This window comes from Alosa pseudoharengus, unplaced genomic scaffold, assembly GCF_046254945.1.
Source record: "Alosa pseudoharengus isolate Yale_2024_CS ecotype anadromous, Long Island Sound unplaced genomic scaffold, YU_APseudo_1.1 YU_APseudo_1.1_scf_12, whole genome shotgun sequence".
Taxonomy (NCBI): domain Eukaryota; kingdom Metazoa; phylum Chordata; class Actinopteri; order Clupeiformes; family Clupeidae; genus Alosa; species Alosa pseudoharengus.
In genome coordinates, this window is record NW_027468587.1 from 7,343,508 (window position 1) to 7,358,247 (window position 14,740).

The 14,740-nt window shown below is 41.2% G+C and overlaps 1 protein-coding gene across 1 annotated transcript; it reads right to left on the minus strand.

The window, feature by feature from the left end:
* Positions 1–5: 5 nt before the first annotated feature.
* On the minus strand, positions 6–14,740 carry LOC143118842 (collagen alpha-2(VI) chain-like). Its single transcript, XM_076279955.1, has 29 exons — positions 14,652–14,740; positions 12,990–13,115; positions 12,193–12,785; positions 12,080–12,100; positions 11,601–11,666; positions 11,447–11,500; positions 11,199–11,243; positions 11,076–11,102; positions 10,961–10,987; positions 10,679–10,723; positions 10,501–10,554; positions 10,252–10,314; positions 9,670–9,732; positions 7,976–8,029; positions 7,613–7,648; positions 7,455–7,517; positions 7,028–7,090; positions 6,877–6,939; positions 5,836–5,898; positions 4,214–4,264; positions 4,095–4,130; positions 3,799–3,861; positions 3,291–3,353; positions 3,077–3,112; positions 2,941–2,986; positions 2,703–2,855; positions 1,548–1,994; positions 1,401–1,439; positions 6–868 (listed from the first exon to the last, which is right to left on the minus strand). The coding sequence occupies exons 2-29, from the start codon at positions 13,081–13,083 to the stop codon at positions 264–266; spliced, it is 3,033 nt and encodes a 1,010-aa protein (XP_076136070.1). The 5' UTR covers positions 13,084–13,115; positions 14,652–14,740; the 3' UTR covers positions 6–263.

A 14,740-nucleotide genomic window follows, 5' to 3' on the forward strand; every position in this document is an offset into this window, starting at 1 on the left:
TTTTATTCATATCTTTATTTATCACTGATTATATGGCACAACATCTGCAACGCAACAGCACAAAATCTAAGCATTGTTTCCCCACCCCACAGGGCTCTGACTAGGCAGAGGCAAAGCCCTCTGATCACTACATTTAAGTCATTAGATAGACACAGCGGCACACATGTTTAAAACATTCACATAATTTCACATGATATCATTAGATTAAACATAATAAAGCACCCTAATGCACGCTCTAAACATTTCAATATTGACCTACAATGTTATCCCAAACAGTGAGCAATATGCTTGATGATCCTTGGGTGAGAGAGGTCCTTGTAGCTCTTCAAGTTAAATATCAGCGATTTGTCTCTGAAGACGAGTTGCAGCAGTCGGTCATGGTCTATGTCTGACCCTGCTGATATTGCCATACTCACAGCATTCGTCTTGCGCATGGCCGCCAATCCTTCGGCGAAGCTTTTGTCACTAGTGACCCCATCTGTGATGAAGACAAAGGACAGTTCTGCGTCTGGACGGACCCCTCGATACCGGCCACCAGCATTCACGAGATTGTTGGCCGCAAAGAGGATAGCGCTACCCAGAGTGGAGGAGGACTCGCGGTACACAGCCCGGGACGCGAGGTTAGTGAAGGACCTTCGCTTGGCTGTAAAATCCAGGAGCAAGTCTGGATCCTGCTCCCCGCCAAACTGCATCACGGCAAAACGCGCCCCTTTATAGTCCCCTTCCCTGGTCGAGAGGGGGATCTCATGGGAGAGTTTCTCGATGAAATGCATCACACGGACAAAGTTGTCAGAGCCCATCCTCTCAGAGCCATCCACGAAGAACAGCAGGTCAACCGGCCGCTGAGTTAGAGGAGCCACACTCAAATCTGTCACAGGTAGAGGAGTCAAAACATGTCATGAACTATAAGTGCAGTCTAGTTTAACTTCTAATTCCAAACAACTTGAACTCTTCCTGTTTTCCTAAACTCTCACTATCCTTCTTGAGTTTGAATGTTGGAGTTCCCATTTGTATTTAAAATTTGAACACATTTTTTTGAATTTAAGCTTTATTGAAATCTCAGAATGTGCTCAACATTTTCGTTAACCATTACATGAAAAGGTTCTCTCCTAAAGGCTCACTAACGTTAGACCATTCTCCTGTTTCTACATGTACCTACATGTATCTTGATTAATTAGATATTTGGATGTTCACTGTTTAAAAATAACTACAGTAAACTTAATATTCTTGGGATAGTGCTTTCAATCACACTTCTTTAATCTGCTATTGCCACAAGGCTTGGAATCATGTAATGGATCCCAGAGAAGAAATGCAAATAGGCCTTGTTTGCACATAGACTGGGGAAGGTGCCATCACAGCTCCTTTTGTAAATACATGACAGCAAAAAGGATTGCTTTTACCTGAGGCACAGTTCAGGTCTGGGCAGATGTTTTCCGGGTCTGAAAACAGAGCGAACACAAGGCATTGTTAATGATCCGTCAGCCAGTGACAATTGTGCGAGAGGATAAGTCTAGGCGTGCGTGTCGACAGGTTCCGCACAGACTTGCCTGGGCAGAGGATCCGCTCAATTTCCTCCAGGAACTCCTCGGCGGTGAGTTCGGCATACACGCTCAGCGTCTTCACCCTGTCCTTGATGTTGCAGGCGATGCGCCCCAGTGCCAGCCTCTCGGCGCTCGTGTTGAACATGTCCCCAATGGCGATGGCGTACACCTCCACGCCACTGCACAGACCCTCCAGTTTGTCCAGGTCTTTGGGGTCATAGCGGCCGTCGGTGATGACAATGGCGACCACCTTCGTGCCCTGTCTTCTCCCAGGCACGATCAGGGTCTCGTAGGTGTATTTGAGGGCCGAAGGGGTCCAGGTGCCTCCAGCAATCCACTCCATTGCCTTGACCTTGGCCTTGAAGGAGGACACGGAGGTGATCCCGCGGTCGTCCATGCGGATCGCCTGCACTTCCCCCTGGTGGCTGTACTGCACCACTCCCAGACGTGAGCCTGAGAACCAGACAAACACAAAGGTGCAGAAAGGTGTAAAGAAGCATGATGATGATGATGATGAGGTGATACCAGTCATGCTTATTATTCCATCTTAAAAGAAAATTGACAGAAGAAGAGAAACGCTACTTTGTGAAAGATGTGCTTTTAAGGGTCAGTCAGCGATCGTACACAATTTCAAGCCCATAACATTTTTTGTCACATTCAGCAATCATCTCCTCACGATCCGCTAGCTGCCCATTCCATGCGTACACTGTAAAAAAACAGTCTCTAGGCAGCCCAGGCTCTGAAAACTGTAAACAAACAAAGTGGGGCCTGTCCCCCAAACAAAAACAAATCACTGTGTGGACTTTCTCTGGGAAGAGTGAAGGGAGGGGTAAGCTACCTCTCTGGTGAGTCCTGTTTAGTCCTTAGTTAAAATTACGTTGTTTTGGACAAAAGTGTTACGATAAAGACACCAACTTTACACTTATAACTTAAGAGAATAACGACAAACCCCCCGATTGTTCGCTCTCGTGTCCCAGCATGCTTTTCGCCGGAGAACGGTAGCACAGTCTTTTTGCGCCGACGCTACAATATCTTACCTAGAAAGGTACGGTACATTACACTGAAACCTCTGTAATGGTTTGAGTATATTTCTCTAAGCCAGTTTTAATTAGAGTGTCAAAGATCATATGTCTGGGCTTCCGCGTAATGTAGACAGATTACCTGAGAGATCAGTGATGTTCTTGGCCATCTTTCCTAGTCTGTTTGCAACACTGATAACAAAGTTTTTGGCGAGACTGAAGTTGGTTTTTCCAATGCTTTCTGAGCTGTCAATCACAAACACCAAGTCCAAGGGAGGGCACGTCTTCTCACAGTCTGACAAAAAAAGCAAAATATGTCAGTGTGTTGCATGTTTGGTTGTTGACCTCAAGTACAAAACAGTGTTAAGACAGAATATTACCACAGCAACCACATGTCTCTCTCACAACACTCATGATGTCACATTCCTGTAGGAGAAAAAAGAGAATGGAGTCTGACTCTTTGATATGGCCAACAGTGAATCTATACGAATAAACACAAATCTAATTTTTTCTTACAGACATGCCAGCAAGACCTCTTGGACCAGGTGAACCCTGAAAAAAAGTGAATTCAGGTTATTTTTTCACATTTTGTACCCATATTCTCTAGCTTCACTCCTCACATACACACAAACATGTGAGTACATCAGAGTTAAGTTGAAAGACTCTTGAAAGAGGTGTTTGTCTTGACCCAAGTGGAGCTGCCATGTGGAAAGGAATGTTCATTACTCACGTGCGGCCCAGGCGGTCCCCTTGCTCCTCTGTCTCCAGGTGCACCCTCAGGGCCTGGTTCCCCCTAGGGCCAAAACAGTCAGGAAGTAGATCATGGAAAGTACATAAACACAGTATAGGCTTCTATTTTAGCTATATTTCAGCTGACATGTTAAAGTTAAAGTTGACTGATGCTTTTATCCTATGCTTATGCTTTAAAAGCTATTCATAGCAACACGGACAACAGTATGAATCAAGTGAGTGATGCTACCACTGCTCCACCACATCCTGTAAGTGTAATGGTGTTGGACATGAAGACATGTACATGAAAACACCTCAAATCATAAGCATAATTTCACCCACTTAGATAGGACAGACAAAATGTTTGATGAAATCACCAGTTCAAAACATGTTAGATATTTTTCAATATTTTTAGCAGAAGCTCCATCTTAGCTCTTGGATTGTTTTCATTGTGTTAATTCCTACAAATATCCCCTGCCTTCCTCATTTCATTTGTATGCCACACTTACTGATTCCCCATTGGGTCCCTTTGATCCCTGGGTTCCTTTCTCTCCAAGGAATCCTCTTTGGCCCTGAAAAAGAGAATTATTTCAGGAATGTTTCATAACATGCTTATATTACCATTAATGTGTGTAATAGGTATACTTATATCCATAATATAATCTAACATAATATGCAATATAGAGTAAATATTACATTTATAATAGTTAAATCTTAACCAATATAACAGAGAACTATACCTTATACCTGCACTTCGTACTTTGTTCAGGGTTAATTTTATAATGTTGGAACACGGATGGATTACCTGAAGTCCTGGCAAGCCAGGCTCTCCTCTGTCTCCCTGCAGGCAAGAGGAGAAGAAAGCTTGTACTTTTCCATGGCACAGATATGCGTACATTTTAATAATAACTTCCAGTGAATTACCTGTATGCCTCTAGGGCCTGGGAATTTATGCCCATCCTTCCCGCGGTCTCCCTGTAAAATGTTCAAAATTATCAAAATCTTTCACACATTTAATCACATTTTTACAGACATGAATTGCAACCCCAAATCAGAAAAAAGTTGGGACGTTTTATTCTGTGAATAAAAACAGAATGTAATAATCGGGAAATCTCTTAAACTCATATTTAGTTGCAAAAAGGACAACATATCAAATGTTGAAAATGACAAATTTGACTATTTCATGGTAAATATTATGTTACTTTTGAATTTGATACCAGCAACGCTACAGCATGGGCATCTTGCACATTTGGCAAAGCACAATCAATTCTGAAAAATTTACACAGGTTTTGAGCAGCATACTGTATACTGCCATCCAGGTAATGTCTTTTCCAGGGAAGACGTTGAATATTTCAGGAAAACAATGGCAAAATGAATTCTGCACATATTTACCATAATTTCCCAACTATTAGCTGCGGCTTATTATGATTTTGCAAAAATTCTTCAGCTATGATTTTAAAGGCCCACTATGCAGGATTTTTAGCTTAATGTGCACGTTTTTTAGCTTAATTTACCTTAATTTAACAGCTTCAGAGTCATTTGAATGGTTATATTACTTTTTTCGGGTTGAATGGTGGCCGTCTCGCTTCCCCCTAGCGCCTGTGAGCGGAAAAACCACCCTTGCAACTGTGGGCCGGTGGGCCGACGGCCTCAGTGTCAGGAAGTATAACGAGTGTAACGAATTGCTTTACTGCATTCAAATACATATACACGCCAGGCACCGGCTAGAAAAAGGTAGTGATGGAGTTTCTCAGACACTCGTCATGACAGAGCCAGCGAAAAAGAAGCAAAAACCGAGAAAACAGTAAGGAAATTGCCAATACTGCATAGTTTACCTTATACATGGGGGCAGTTAATATGGTATTTATATAGTTTCTTTTAACTTGCATAAAACACTGTCCTGCGGCTTATACACAATGCGGCTAATACACAGGAAATTACTGTAAACAGTATTTCTCCATAGAGGAAAAGTCCAGGTGCTAAAATGGCCTGTCTGCAGTCCAGATTTGTCCAATTAAGTGCATCATGGAATGAAAAACATGGCTAAAAATACCCCATACTGTTGAGCAACTGAAATCCTATATCGGGGAGTAATGGGACAACATTTCATTCTCAAAACTCTAGCAACTGATATCCTCAGTTCCTAATAATTTACAGAATTGTATTAAATGAAGAGGTGAATTAGGTTAACATTCCCTGTCCCAACTTTTTTTGAAACATATTGCTGGCATCAAATTCAAAATTAACATATATTTTCCATGAAGTCCAAATGTACATTTTCAACATTTGATTTGTTGTCTATGTACTTTTTGCTGCCAAATATGGGTTTACGAGACTTGTATTTTATCACATTCTATTTATATTTGCATTTTACTCAACGTCTCAACTTTTTCTGATTTGGGTTTGTAAGTGTTTGAGGTTTGCAATTTCATCTTTCACCATTGTGTCAAAAAACAGCTGCAGCCTTCAGTTTTCAGTGTTGACAAATGATTGAGCAGGTTTCAGCATGCAACCTGTGACAACCAGTAGGGGCCTCTCATTCATACCCTAGGACCAGGCTCTCCATTGTCTCCTCTTATGCCAAAGTCCCCTGCCTCCCCTGGGGGACCCTGCAAAACAAGGCAAAGGTCAATCTTAGGGCCCAGTTTCCTGAAAGCATCGTTAGCCGTTAGTAGTTTGGAAAGGCGCTCTTATGAATGTACGATTTTTGGACCATTTCCCAAAACCATTGTTGCTGTCATGAAAACATTTGCAGATTTATGAGCAGTCCCACTAGACATCTAAGAGCATCTTAACAGGAACTTCTCACTGAGGTTACCAGATGGACATACAGGGTAATTACAACTAAGACTGTATGTATGAAACTTACACTCCCAATCTTGATATCTAATTGTAACAAATCAGCTTTAAGATGAAAAAAAGCTGAGAAAACCTGTTTAAAATCGACCTAATTGCAATGTTCAATCAGTGCATGGGCAGCCGTGGCCTAGTGGTTAGCGCTTCGGACTTGTAACCGGAGGGTTGCCGGTTCGAACACCGACCAGTAGGCACGGCTGAAGTGCCATTGAGCAAGGCACCTAACCCCTCACTGCTCCCCGAGCTCCGCTGTTGTTGCAGGCAGCTCATTGTGCCGGGATTAGTGTGTGCTTCACCTCACTGTGTGTTCACTGTGTGCTGAGTGTGTTTCACTAATTCACGGATTAGGATAAATGCAGAGACCAAATTTCCCTCACGGGATCAAAAGAGTATATATACTTATACTTACACTTATACTTATAATTATGTTGCAACACATTGGCAGAATAGTTTCTGATTCCATTTGTCTAAGTGTATCTATTAGTAAATTAAAAAAAGTGAGAGCAACGCAATGCTTACACAACTTTGCTACACTGTGGTGTGTCTATCATAAGCCTTATTTTCTCACTATCTTACTCGACTTCTTGTTCGTGCAGGCATGCAGACATAATGAGTAGCTTAAGCCTATAATATATTCGCAGGTTATGCAAAAAAATGGACCCGGAACTCTACCAACACTACGAAAGCTCTTGTGTGATCAACTTTGACGGACGGCACATCGTCAAGCTCACCTGTGGACCGGCTCTTCCTCCCTCACCTGTTTCGCCCCTGATTCCTGGAAAACCAGGTGATCCCTGTTGGGGAAAAGTAAGCACAAATTACACCGGGTCACTCACACACTGTGGCTCCTCTGTTCATGTCCATTTGGGGAAGTGCACTCACAGCGACCCCTGGCTGGCCTCTCTCTCCACTGGGCCCTCTTTCACCCTCAGGGCCGTCTTCACCCTACAGAGCCCAGCAGCATCAACAGGAATATCATTTCATTATCATCAATATCATCCATCATTGCTACACATTATCCTTCATGAACAGTTGTAGTTTCACATTATCCTTCATGAACAGTTGTTGTTACACATTATCCTTCATGAACAGTTGTTGTTACACATTATCCTTCATTAACACAGTTGTTGTTTCAGACTATCCTTCATTAACATAGTTGTTACACATTATCCTTCATTAACACAGTTGTTGTTACACATTATCCTTCATTAACATAGTTGTTACACATTATCCTTCATTAACACAGTTGTAGTTACACATTATCCTTCATTAACACAGTTGTAGTTACACATGATCAACAGCACCTCACCTTGTCTCCCACTGGGCCTGCTTTGCCACGTGGGCCTGCTTTCCCAGCATCTCCTCTGGGACCCTAGAGAGAGTGTGATGGGTTGAGCAACTGCAAAGCACCTGCTTATTTGTCATACAGTGCAGTTGATTTTTCCACCTGCATCTTATTTTACTCACAGAGTCACCGGTCTGTCCTGTTGTCCCAGGTGGACCCTAGAGAACAGAGGTTTGGAAAAGGCTTTATGGGTATAGACGAGTTTGGCTTTTATTAACCAACCCAGATAGCCAGAGGCTGTGGGAAATTATTTATACTTGGTTTTAACAACGTGTTATTGTCCACCAGTGGCCCAATACCTGTGAATCTGCTTTTATTATCTGTGGAATATTTCCAGAACCTTCTGTTATTACAAGTACAAGCTAATAGTACCAGTTATGACAAGTTTTCTGCTATTTTCAACAAGTGCCTCTCTTACACATTTGTGTAAGTACACCAATATATTTTATATCCCCATGTGAACCAAGGAAACACATATACATTACCTTGGCTCCCTTTTGTCCTGGTAAGCCAGGGTTGCCGACATACCCAACAACACCCTATAAAAATAAGTCAATTAAAATCAAATGATACTGTTGTGAATCTGTTGAATACTGCCTAACTCAGTTATCCTAAAACCCTCAATTCAAACAGTAGTTAACACCGTCAACTGAAATCCACCTGTACTCTATTCAGTGGTTCTTAAACTGGGGGCGCGACCCAGGCGGTTGCCAAAAATATGAGAGGAAAATTATATGAAAATGATTACAAAATTATATTTTGTCTGAATTAAATAAAGTATTTAGTCTAAAAGGTTAAATATTGGATATTCAGTGACCCTATGTGTAGGCCTACAATTCACAATGTATCCACAATGTTCCTCCTCCGAAATAAATGGACTGGATACTGTTTACACAAATTCAAATCTCTATACACCTCTGGCAATTAGCTTACCAGTAACAGGTAGCCTTCTTTGGATGAGTCCTAGTTATCAAAATGCACCTGGCGTTGACATAACAACCAACCAATGTGAACCGTTGTAAAGTTAGTTTTATATTGGATGTTGGATATTCGACACATTCAAATAATCCATTTAGCACTGGCTATGAGGGATGATGTCCACCACAAATCCAATAAATCTATTTAACCGCATAACCTTTTGACCTATTAGTGTCAAATTGCATCTGATGAACACAGCTGAATACCCTCCACATGAGACAAAGCTTCTTTTTTCAAATTTGATTTTTTTTTTATTAATATAAAATTCAAAATGATAAAAAATCGACTGACCCAATCGACCGACCCAAAAACATAGCCTTATATATATGTTTTAGTGGATAGGTTAAAACAGCCTTATGTAATGGATAGGTTATAAGGCTAATAACTACATTAGACACACAAATGCACTGGTGAGCAAAGATTTAAGAGTGCTAAGCATCTTGTTGCAAATTATAAATTGCTACATATTAGCTTCTGCTTTTCATTTTATGCGGTGGTTAACACTTGGCGGAGGTTAACTAACAGTGTGCTGTCAAATCAGTGAAAAGGGGGTCGTGAGACTTGTTTTTTGGTGGGTTGCCTGACAAAAAAAGTTTAAGAACCACTTATACATGTTGGCACAGGTAGATTCAGTTTATCATAAATAATGTTGTGATATGCATTATTCCAAACATCCTGAAAACAGCAGTGAAACAGCTATTCCAACATCACTTCTCTAGGTATACTGAACCTATCATATGTAACTGCAATTATTATGTGCTGTGATATCTTTTTTTTTTTTTGTGATTAACTTTTTATTAGGTTTTTAGTAAACACAAAGACAAAACAAAAAACAAACAAACAAACAAAACCGTCATCCTCATAACATGAAGTCAGGGAATAGTGGCCAAAGGGAGGGGGGGGGGGTCATCCAGTGAGCCAGTAACCAAAGAAAATTGTTCAAGGAGGGGTGCAGATATAACTCAAGAGTCTCTAAGAAGTTCACACACAAAATGTTCCCAAGCATCCACAGTTTCTGGCTTTGCCCGATGGGCTCGAGCTGTGGAGAGTTCCAAGTTAGCCATGTATCTGACATTTATCATCCAGTTGCTGACTAAATTCAAGTTCTTATCATGCCAGTAACTCAAAATGCTGTGATATCTTAACAGTGAGATCTAAACAAGACTGTTTTGTGATCTGTTCGTTATGAGAATTTGAGTACCTTCTCCCCGGCGCTCCCTCGGGCTCCTTGAGGGCCGGGTCTGCCACTCATCCCAGGAACACCCTGTGAGTGGGACACGTTAAATTCGCTTCCCTAGGAGGACATTATTTTCCATAGAACTGTACATCCACTTCATGTTTTACATCCCACAGACAGAACACAGCAAACAGTGTGCATCGGTACATGCGTAATGACTTTATAATCTATATATAATTGGGTTCTGACCTATTATTTTGCCATCAGAATAGGTTATGCGTATAGGTATACATTTTGTGACATGAAGCATCTTGAAGGAACAGGTGAAATAGGGGTTAGATGGGTTGGATAATACTTTCAGACAACAGTAGGAGAAAATGGGTAGTGAGTCTGTGATGCTTTATGGATGACTGATAGTCTCTAAAGGCTCCTTTTTTGAATGATTTAAATTATTTGTTTTACAAATATCAAAATACCTGTAGATTAATGTCTATTACAGTAGTTAATTACAGTAATTAACTTAATTTAAGAACATGGCGATATCTTCCATCACTTCTCGTATTGTTTCACATCTGCACAAAAAATATATAAATAGTATAACTATACCTTTTCTCCTGGATCTCCAGAATCTCCTTTAATCCCAAAATCGCCAGCAGGACCATGGTCACCCTATATATGGGAGATTATTACAGAAGATATTTGACACACAATTAAAGGCTCAGTCCTCAATCCTGGTAAAAGGTTGTTGATAATTAAGCCCAAGAACCAAATTCACCCAGCAGATTTGATAAACTATGCAATAAGTGTAAAGTATCGTAATTAAGCAAATCACCTTTGAATTACATTCCCACTTACCGGCATACCAGGGTCACCCTTACAGCCAGGTGCCCCAATGGTTCCACGTTTTCCCTGTGGAAAAAAAAAAGTTGACAAAGACTTTGGGTGCTTGCGTAGCCTACGGCAGATAGTGTAAAGGGTCCTCATTAAAAAAAGAAAGAAGAAAGAAAATAAAGAAAAAGAAAGAGATTTGTACCTTCTCTCCATCTATGCCACTATAGCCTGGACCTCCTGATCGTCCCTGACATATTCAGTTAATAAAAAAAGAGAGATTGAATTCAACCAAGGCGTTCAGCTGTTAAATGTCAAAATGTCAAATGGTGATTAAAGGTGCTGTGAGCAATATATTTTTCACATGCTTGAACTAAAATGTTTTGACATTCAATCACGATTGCCGAGACAAATACTCTGACAAAAAGATTTGCTGACAGGCTTATAAAAATAATAAACAGAAAATAGATCAGTTCAGTCAGTTTACCTTAGGACCAAGTGCTCCAACATCACCCTATGAAACAGATTAAGGAATTTTATAGAAAAAGCAGAATTTCAAAACTTTCTCATTGAAGGTGCAGTAGAAAAAAACAGACACATACCTTGTCTCCTTTGAAACCTTTAAAACCCTAAAAAAAATAGAACTCAGTATAATTGCAGGCATATCAACTAATAATGTTATATATAACTGATATATAACTGATAACTGTCCATATGACCAATACCTTTGGACCATGCAAACCAATGGGACCTTCAATACCAGGATCACCCTACAAAGTAAACCAAAAACAATGGCAACATAAATACCACGGCATCTGTCAACACCTAACAAATATTCAACTGTGGTCAACCTTTTACACTAAAGTCTGAATATGTCTGGCAGACACAAGGCACTTGGTTTGGGCACCAGATAGCTGAAAAATATGGGACTAGTCTCATGATTCAGACTTCATCAAGGAATTACAATTCCTACCGATGGCCCTGGAGCTCCGGGGTCACCGTTGTCACCAGTGCTTCCCTTTGCACCCTAAACATGAATGAAACAAATCACAAATGAACAACACATACGATACATAAGATGAGAAAAGTGTTTGTGCTAATTAAACAGTTGCAAACAGCGGTCATACTTTAATTCCTCTGTATCCTTTTCGTCCCGTTATCCCCACAGTTTCTTTGCACATCGGTTCTTGGCACTGGGGAGAGTGAAACAAAATAAATATTATGTTATGCAATAGAATTGAAAATCCAAATAATGAATTATGCAAAAAAAGTGAAAAGTGAACGTAACCTAAATATAGGGCATGACACCCCCCCCCCTTAAATAACCCGTTAAATGATGACTTTTATGGAAACTAATTGTAAAATTTAGACATATCTTTCATAAGTATATTTCACAGCCTTTTAGGCCTACAGATTATATTTAACTAATTTATAGAATAGTTAAGTCTATATGCAAGACTGAATCACTGTAAAGGCTACACACACACACACACACACACACACACACACACACACATTGTTAACCTGTTGACCATTTACAAATTCTCTGGGGAAAAAAAACAATGATTGTCACAATAATTGTCCAAACTGAATGAGTGCTTCTCACCTTGAAGTCAGCATCTTTCACCTAAAAATAAAAACAAGTGTTGTAAATATTACCAACCAAAAAACGTTTATATCAAGGAGCGAATATGTTTAACCGACTTAATGTGGGCTCACTATAATGTCCACGATCCTGTTCACGGTAGCCTGTCGTCTAGCATCAGGGAAGGCCAGGTAATCCTTCCGGTACAGCTCCACAGGTAAGCTGGCGATCTGCTTGAGATCGCCCTCGGAGGTCTCCTCATCGGTTGCCACCACAAACACTCTGATGCCTGCTGCTCTGGCAGCCTCGACGGCTTGCTGGACCCCTCCACAGGGTGAGCCTGTACTGTAGCCGTCCGTTAACACCACAGCGTACTGGATGTGCGGCATCCCACCTGGTGACCTCAGCACCTGCTCCGTCACCTTCCTCAGGGCGCAGTCGATGAAGGTGCCGCGGCCAATGTAGCGCACCTTTTCGACTTCACGTAAGAATTGTGCTGCGTCTGATGTTACCGGGCTAAAGATCTCCACGTGGTCGGAGAAATGAAGGCCTCCATATGTCCACTGAATCCCCTGAGATTGCATCACTGAGGCCTCAAGACGCCCCGAAAACACTTTAAGGAAGGTCTTCAGTTCATCCACCCGGCTACCCCATGGTTGATCTCGCAGCGCCACGCTCTCAGAGGTGTCCAGCGCAAAGTAAACCCCCACTGGGCAGAAGTACTGATCTAGGAGATTTTAAAAAAAGGAAAAAAAAGAAAATGTAATGAACACCAACCTATACATGAGGGTGTGGGGAGGTATGGTATGTGTGCGATAACATTCATTCCTGCAGGCGCTCCTGCTTGCATGCACCCAAATAGCTTCATCATGATGATAAAAAGTCAGCATTTGTGGTTTCATTTGGAGATAGAAAAAGAAAATGGACTCACCACTAGGGCGAATTATTAGATGGTCATACTCTGGGTCCTGGGCTGACGTCTGAAGCATGCTCAACAGAAGGACAACCCAGCTCAAAAACGCCATGATCCAGCCGTTATCCAGAAAATTCTCAAGCCCTACTCAAAAAAAATAATATCAGTTACTAATTCAGTTTTATTCATCTATTGGCCCCCCACTAATTGTCGTATATGTGGGAGGGGGGGTTTGGGGGTCCTCCCCCAGAACATTTTTAATTTGTTTGATGTGATTTCCTGTATTCTGGTGCATCTTGGGGATGGCCAATACTAAATTCAATCAGATTCATAGCCTACATCCTGATTTGTTGATATTCAGGCAATGATTCCGTGCAAAGGCTTGGGCTTCAGGGCCCCCTGACCCCTTGGGCCCCTGGGCCTGGGCCCGGTAGGCCCGTGCAGTAATCCATCCCTGAGGCAAGGTGGCTTTCCCGAGGTAAAGTGCTGTCGCGCGTGTTTGAGCTCCGAGTCGCCTCTTCTTGGAGGAAGAGCGCATGTTTGAATCTGCAAGCACGTTCACTAATGAACATTTCTTGACGAAGCTGGCCTATCTTAGCGATATATTTGATATATCTTAGCGATACATTTGAGTTAAATGTCCAGTTACAAGGCAAAGACAAGCACCTACCTTACCTAGCAAATAAGATTACTGCATTCACCAAAAAAACTTGAGTATGGGACAGGCGCCTCGATCGCGACAGTATTATGCCTTTGAGATTTCTGAGCGAAATCGCTGAAACGTCTGATTGGGAGGCACTCTTGTGATCCCATGCATTAAACAGTAGGCCTACATCACATCCCTGCAAAGTTTATTTCAAAAATATTTCCCAACCAGCAGTGCTCAGTATGACTGGATTATGGATCCATTTAATGCAGCATGTTGGTATTTCATTGAATATATTGTACAATGCTGTAAAATGGCCTATGCTTCCTAATATGTTGCTGGAAAACAGAAATATGTGTGTTATGTATTTATTTATTATTATATCTGCAGCACCAGCTGATTTTAACTCTGTTGAAGAGGATATATTTAGAACTTGTTATTATTTTAATAAATTTGACAATTTTAAGATTGACCTACCACTTTCTTAGAGCGATGAGGGACAGGTGGGGCTCGAGAATGCCCCCTTGATCAAAGTGGGGAATGAAAGAAAAAGTTTGAGAACCACTGGCCTAGCCTAACAATTCTTTATTTCTTCACTTAACAACTCTGTTTCCAAGATCACATGTTTGATTCTGGACCCAATATGCAATCTCTTGTTTTGGCACAGAGGAGCATTCCATTCTTGGAAACAAATAACGCATGTTCACCTTAAAAGCACAGAAAATGTGAGATGAAGAAGTTTGTGCTCAGGCCATCCTGCTTCAATACACAATGACATGTTTCATTTATACTGTATATATCTTCATGATGATAGAGACGTTTTCATGATAAAGAAACTATATTTCAGATTAGCCTATAGTATATTATTCCATATGTGCACACTCACGCCTGCATGCTACGTGCAGTTGAGCGCTCTCTTAACATTCAGACCCACAGCTAATCTAAACCAGACCAGTTACTCCCATGGATTTCAATGACAAAATCCTAACCAGAAAAGACCATGAAAGTTGGTCAAAATAGCATTACAAACTTACCTGTAAGAGACAAAAAAGGGGCTTCCAGTAGCAGAAAATCCCTGGAACTGCTCTGTCTGCCTCACCTGAGGCCGTCTCCCACACCTGAA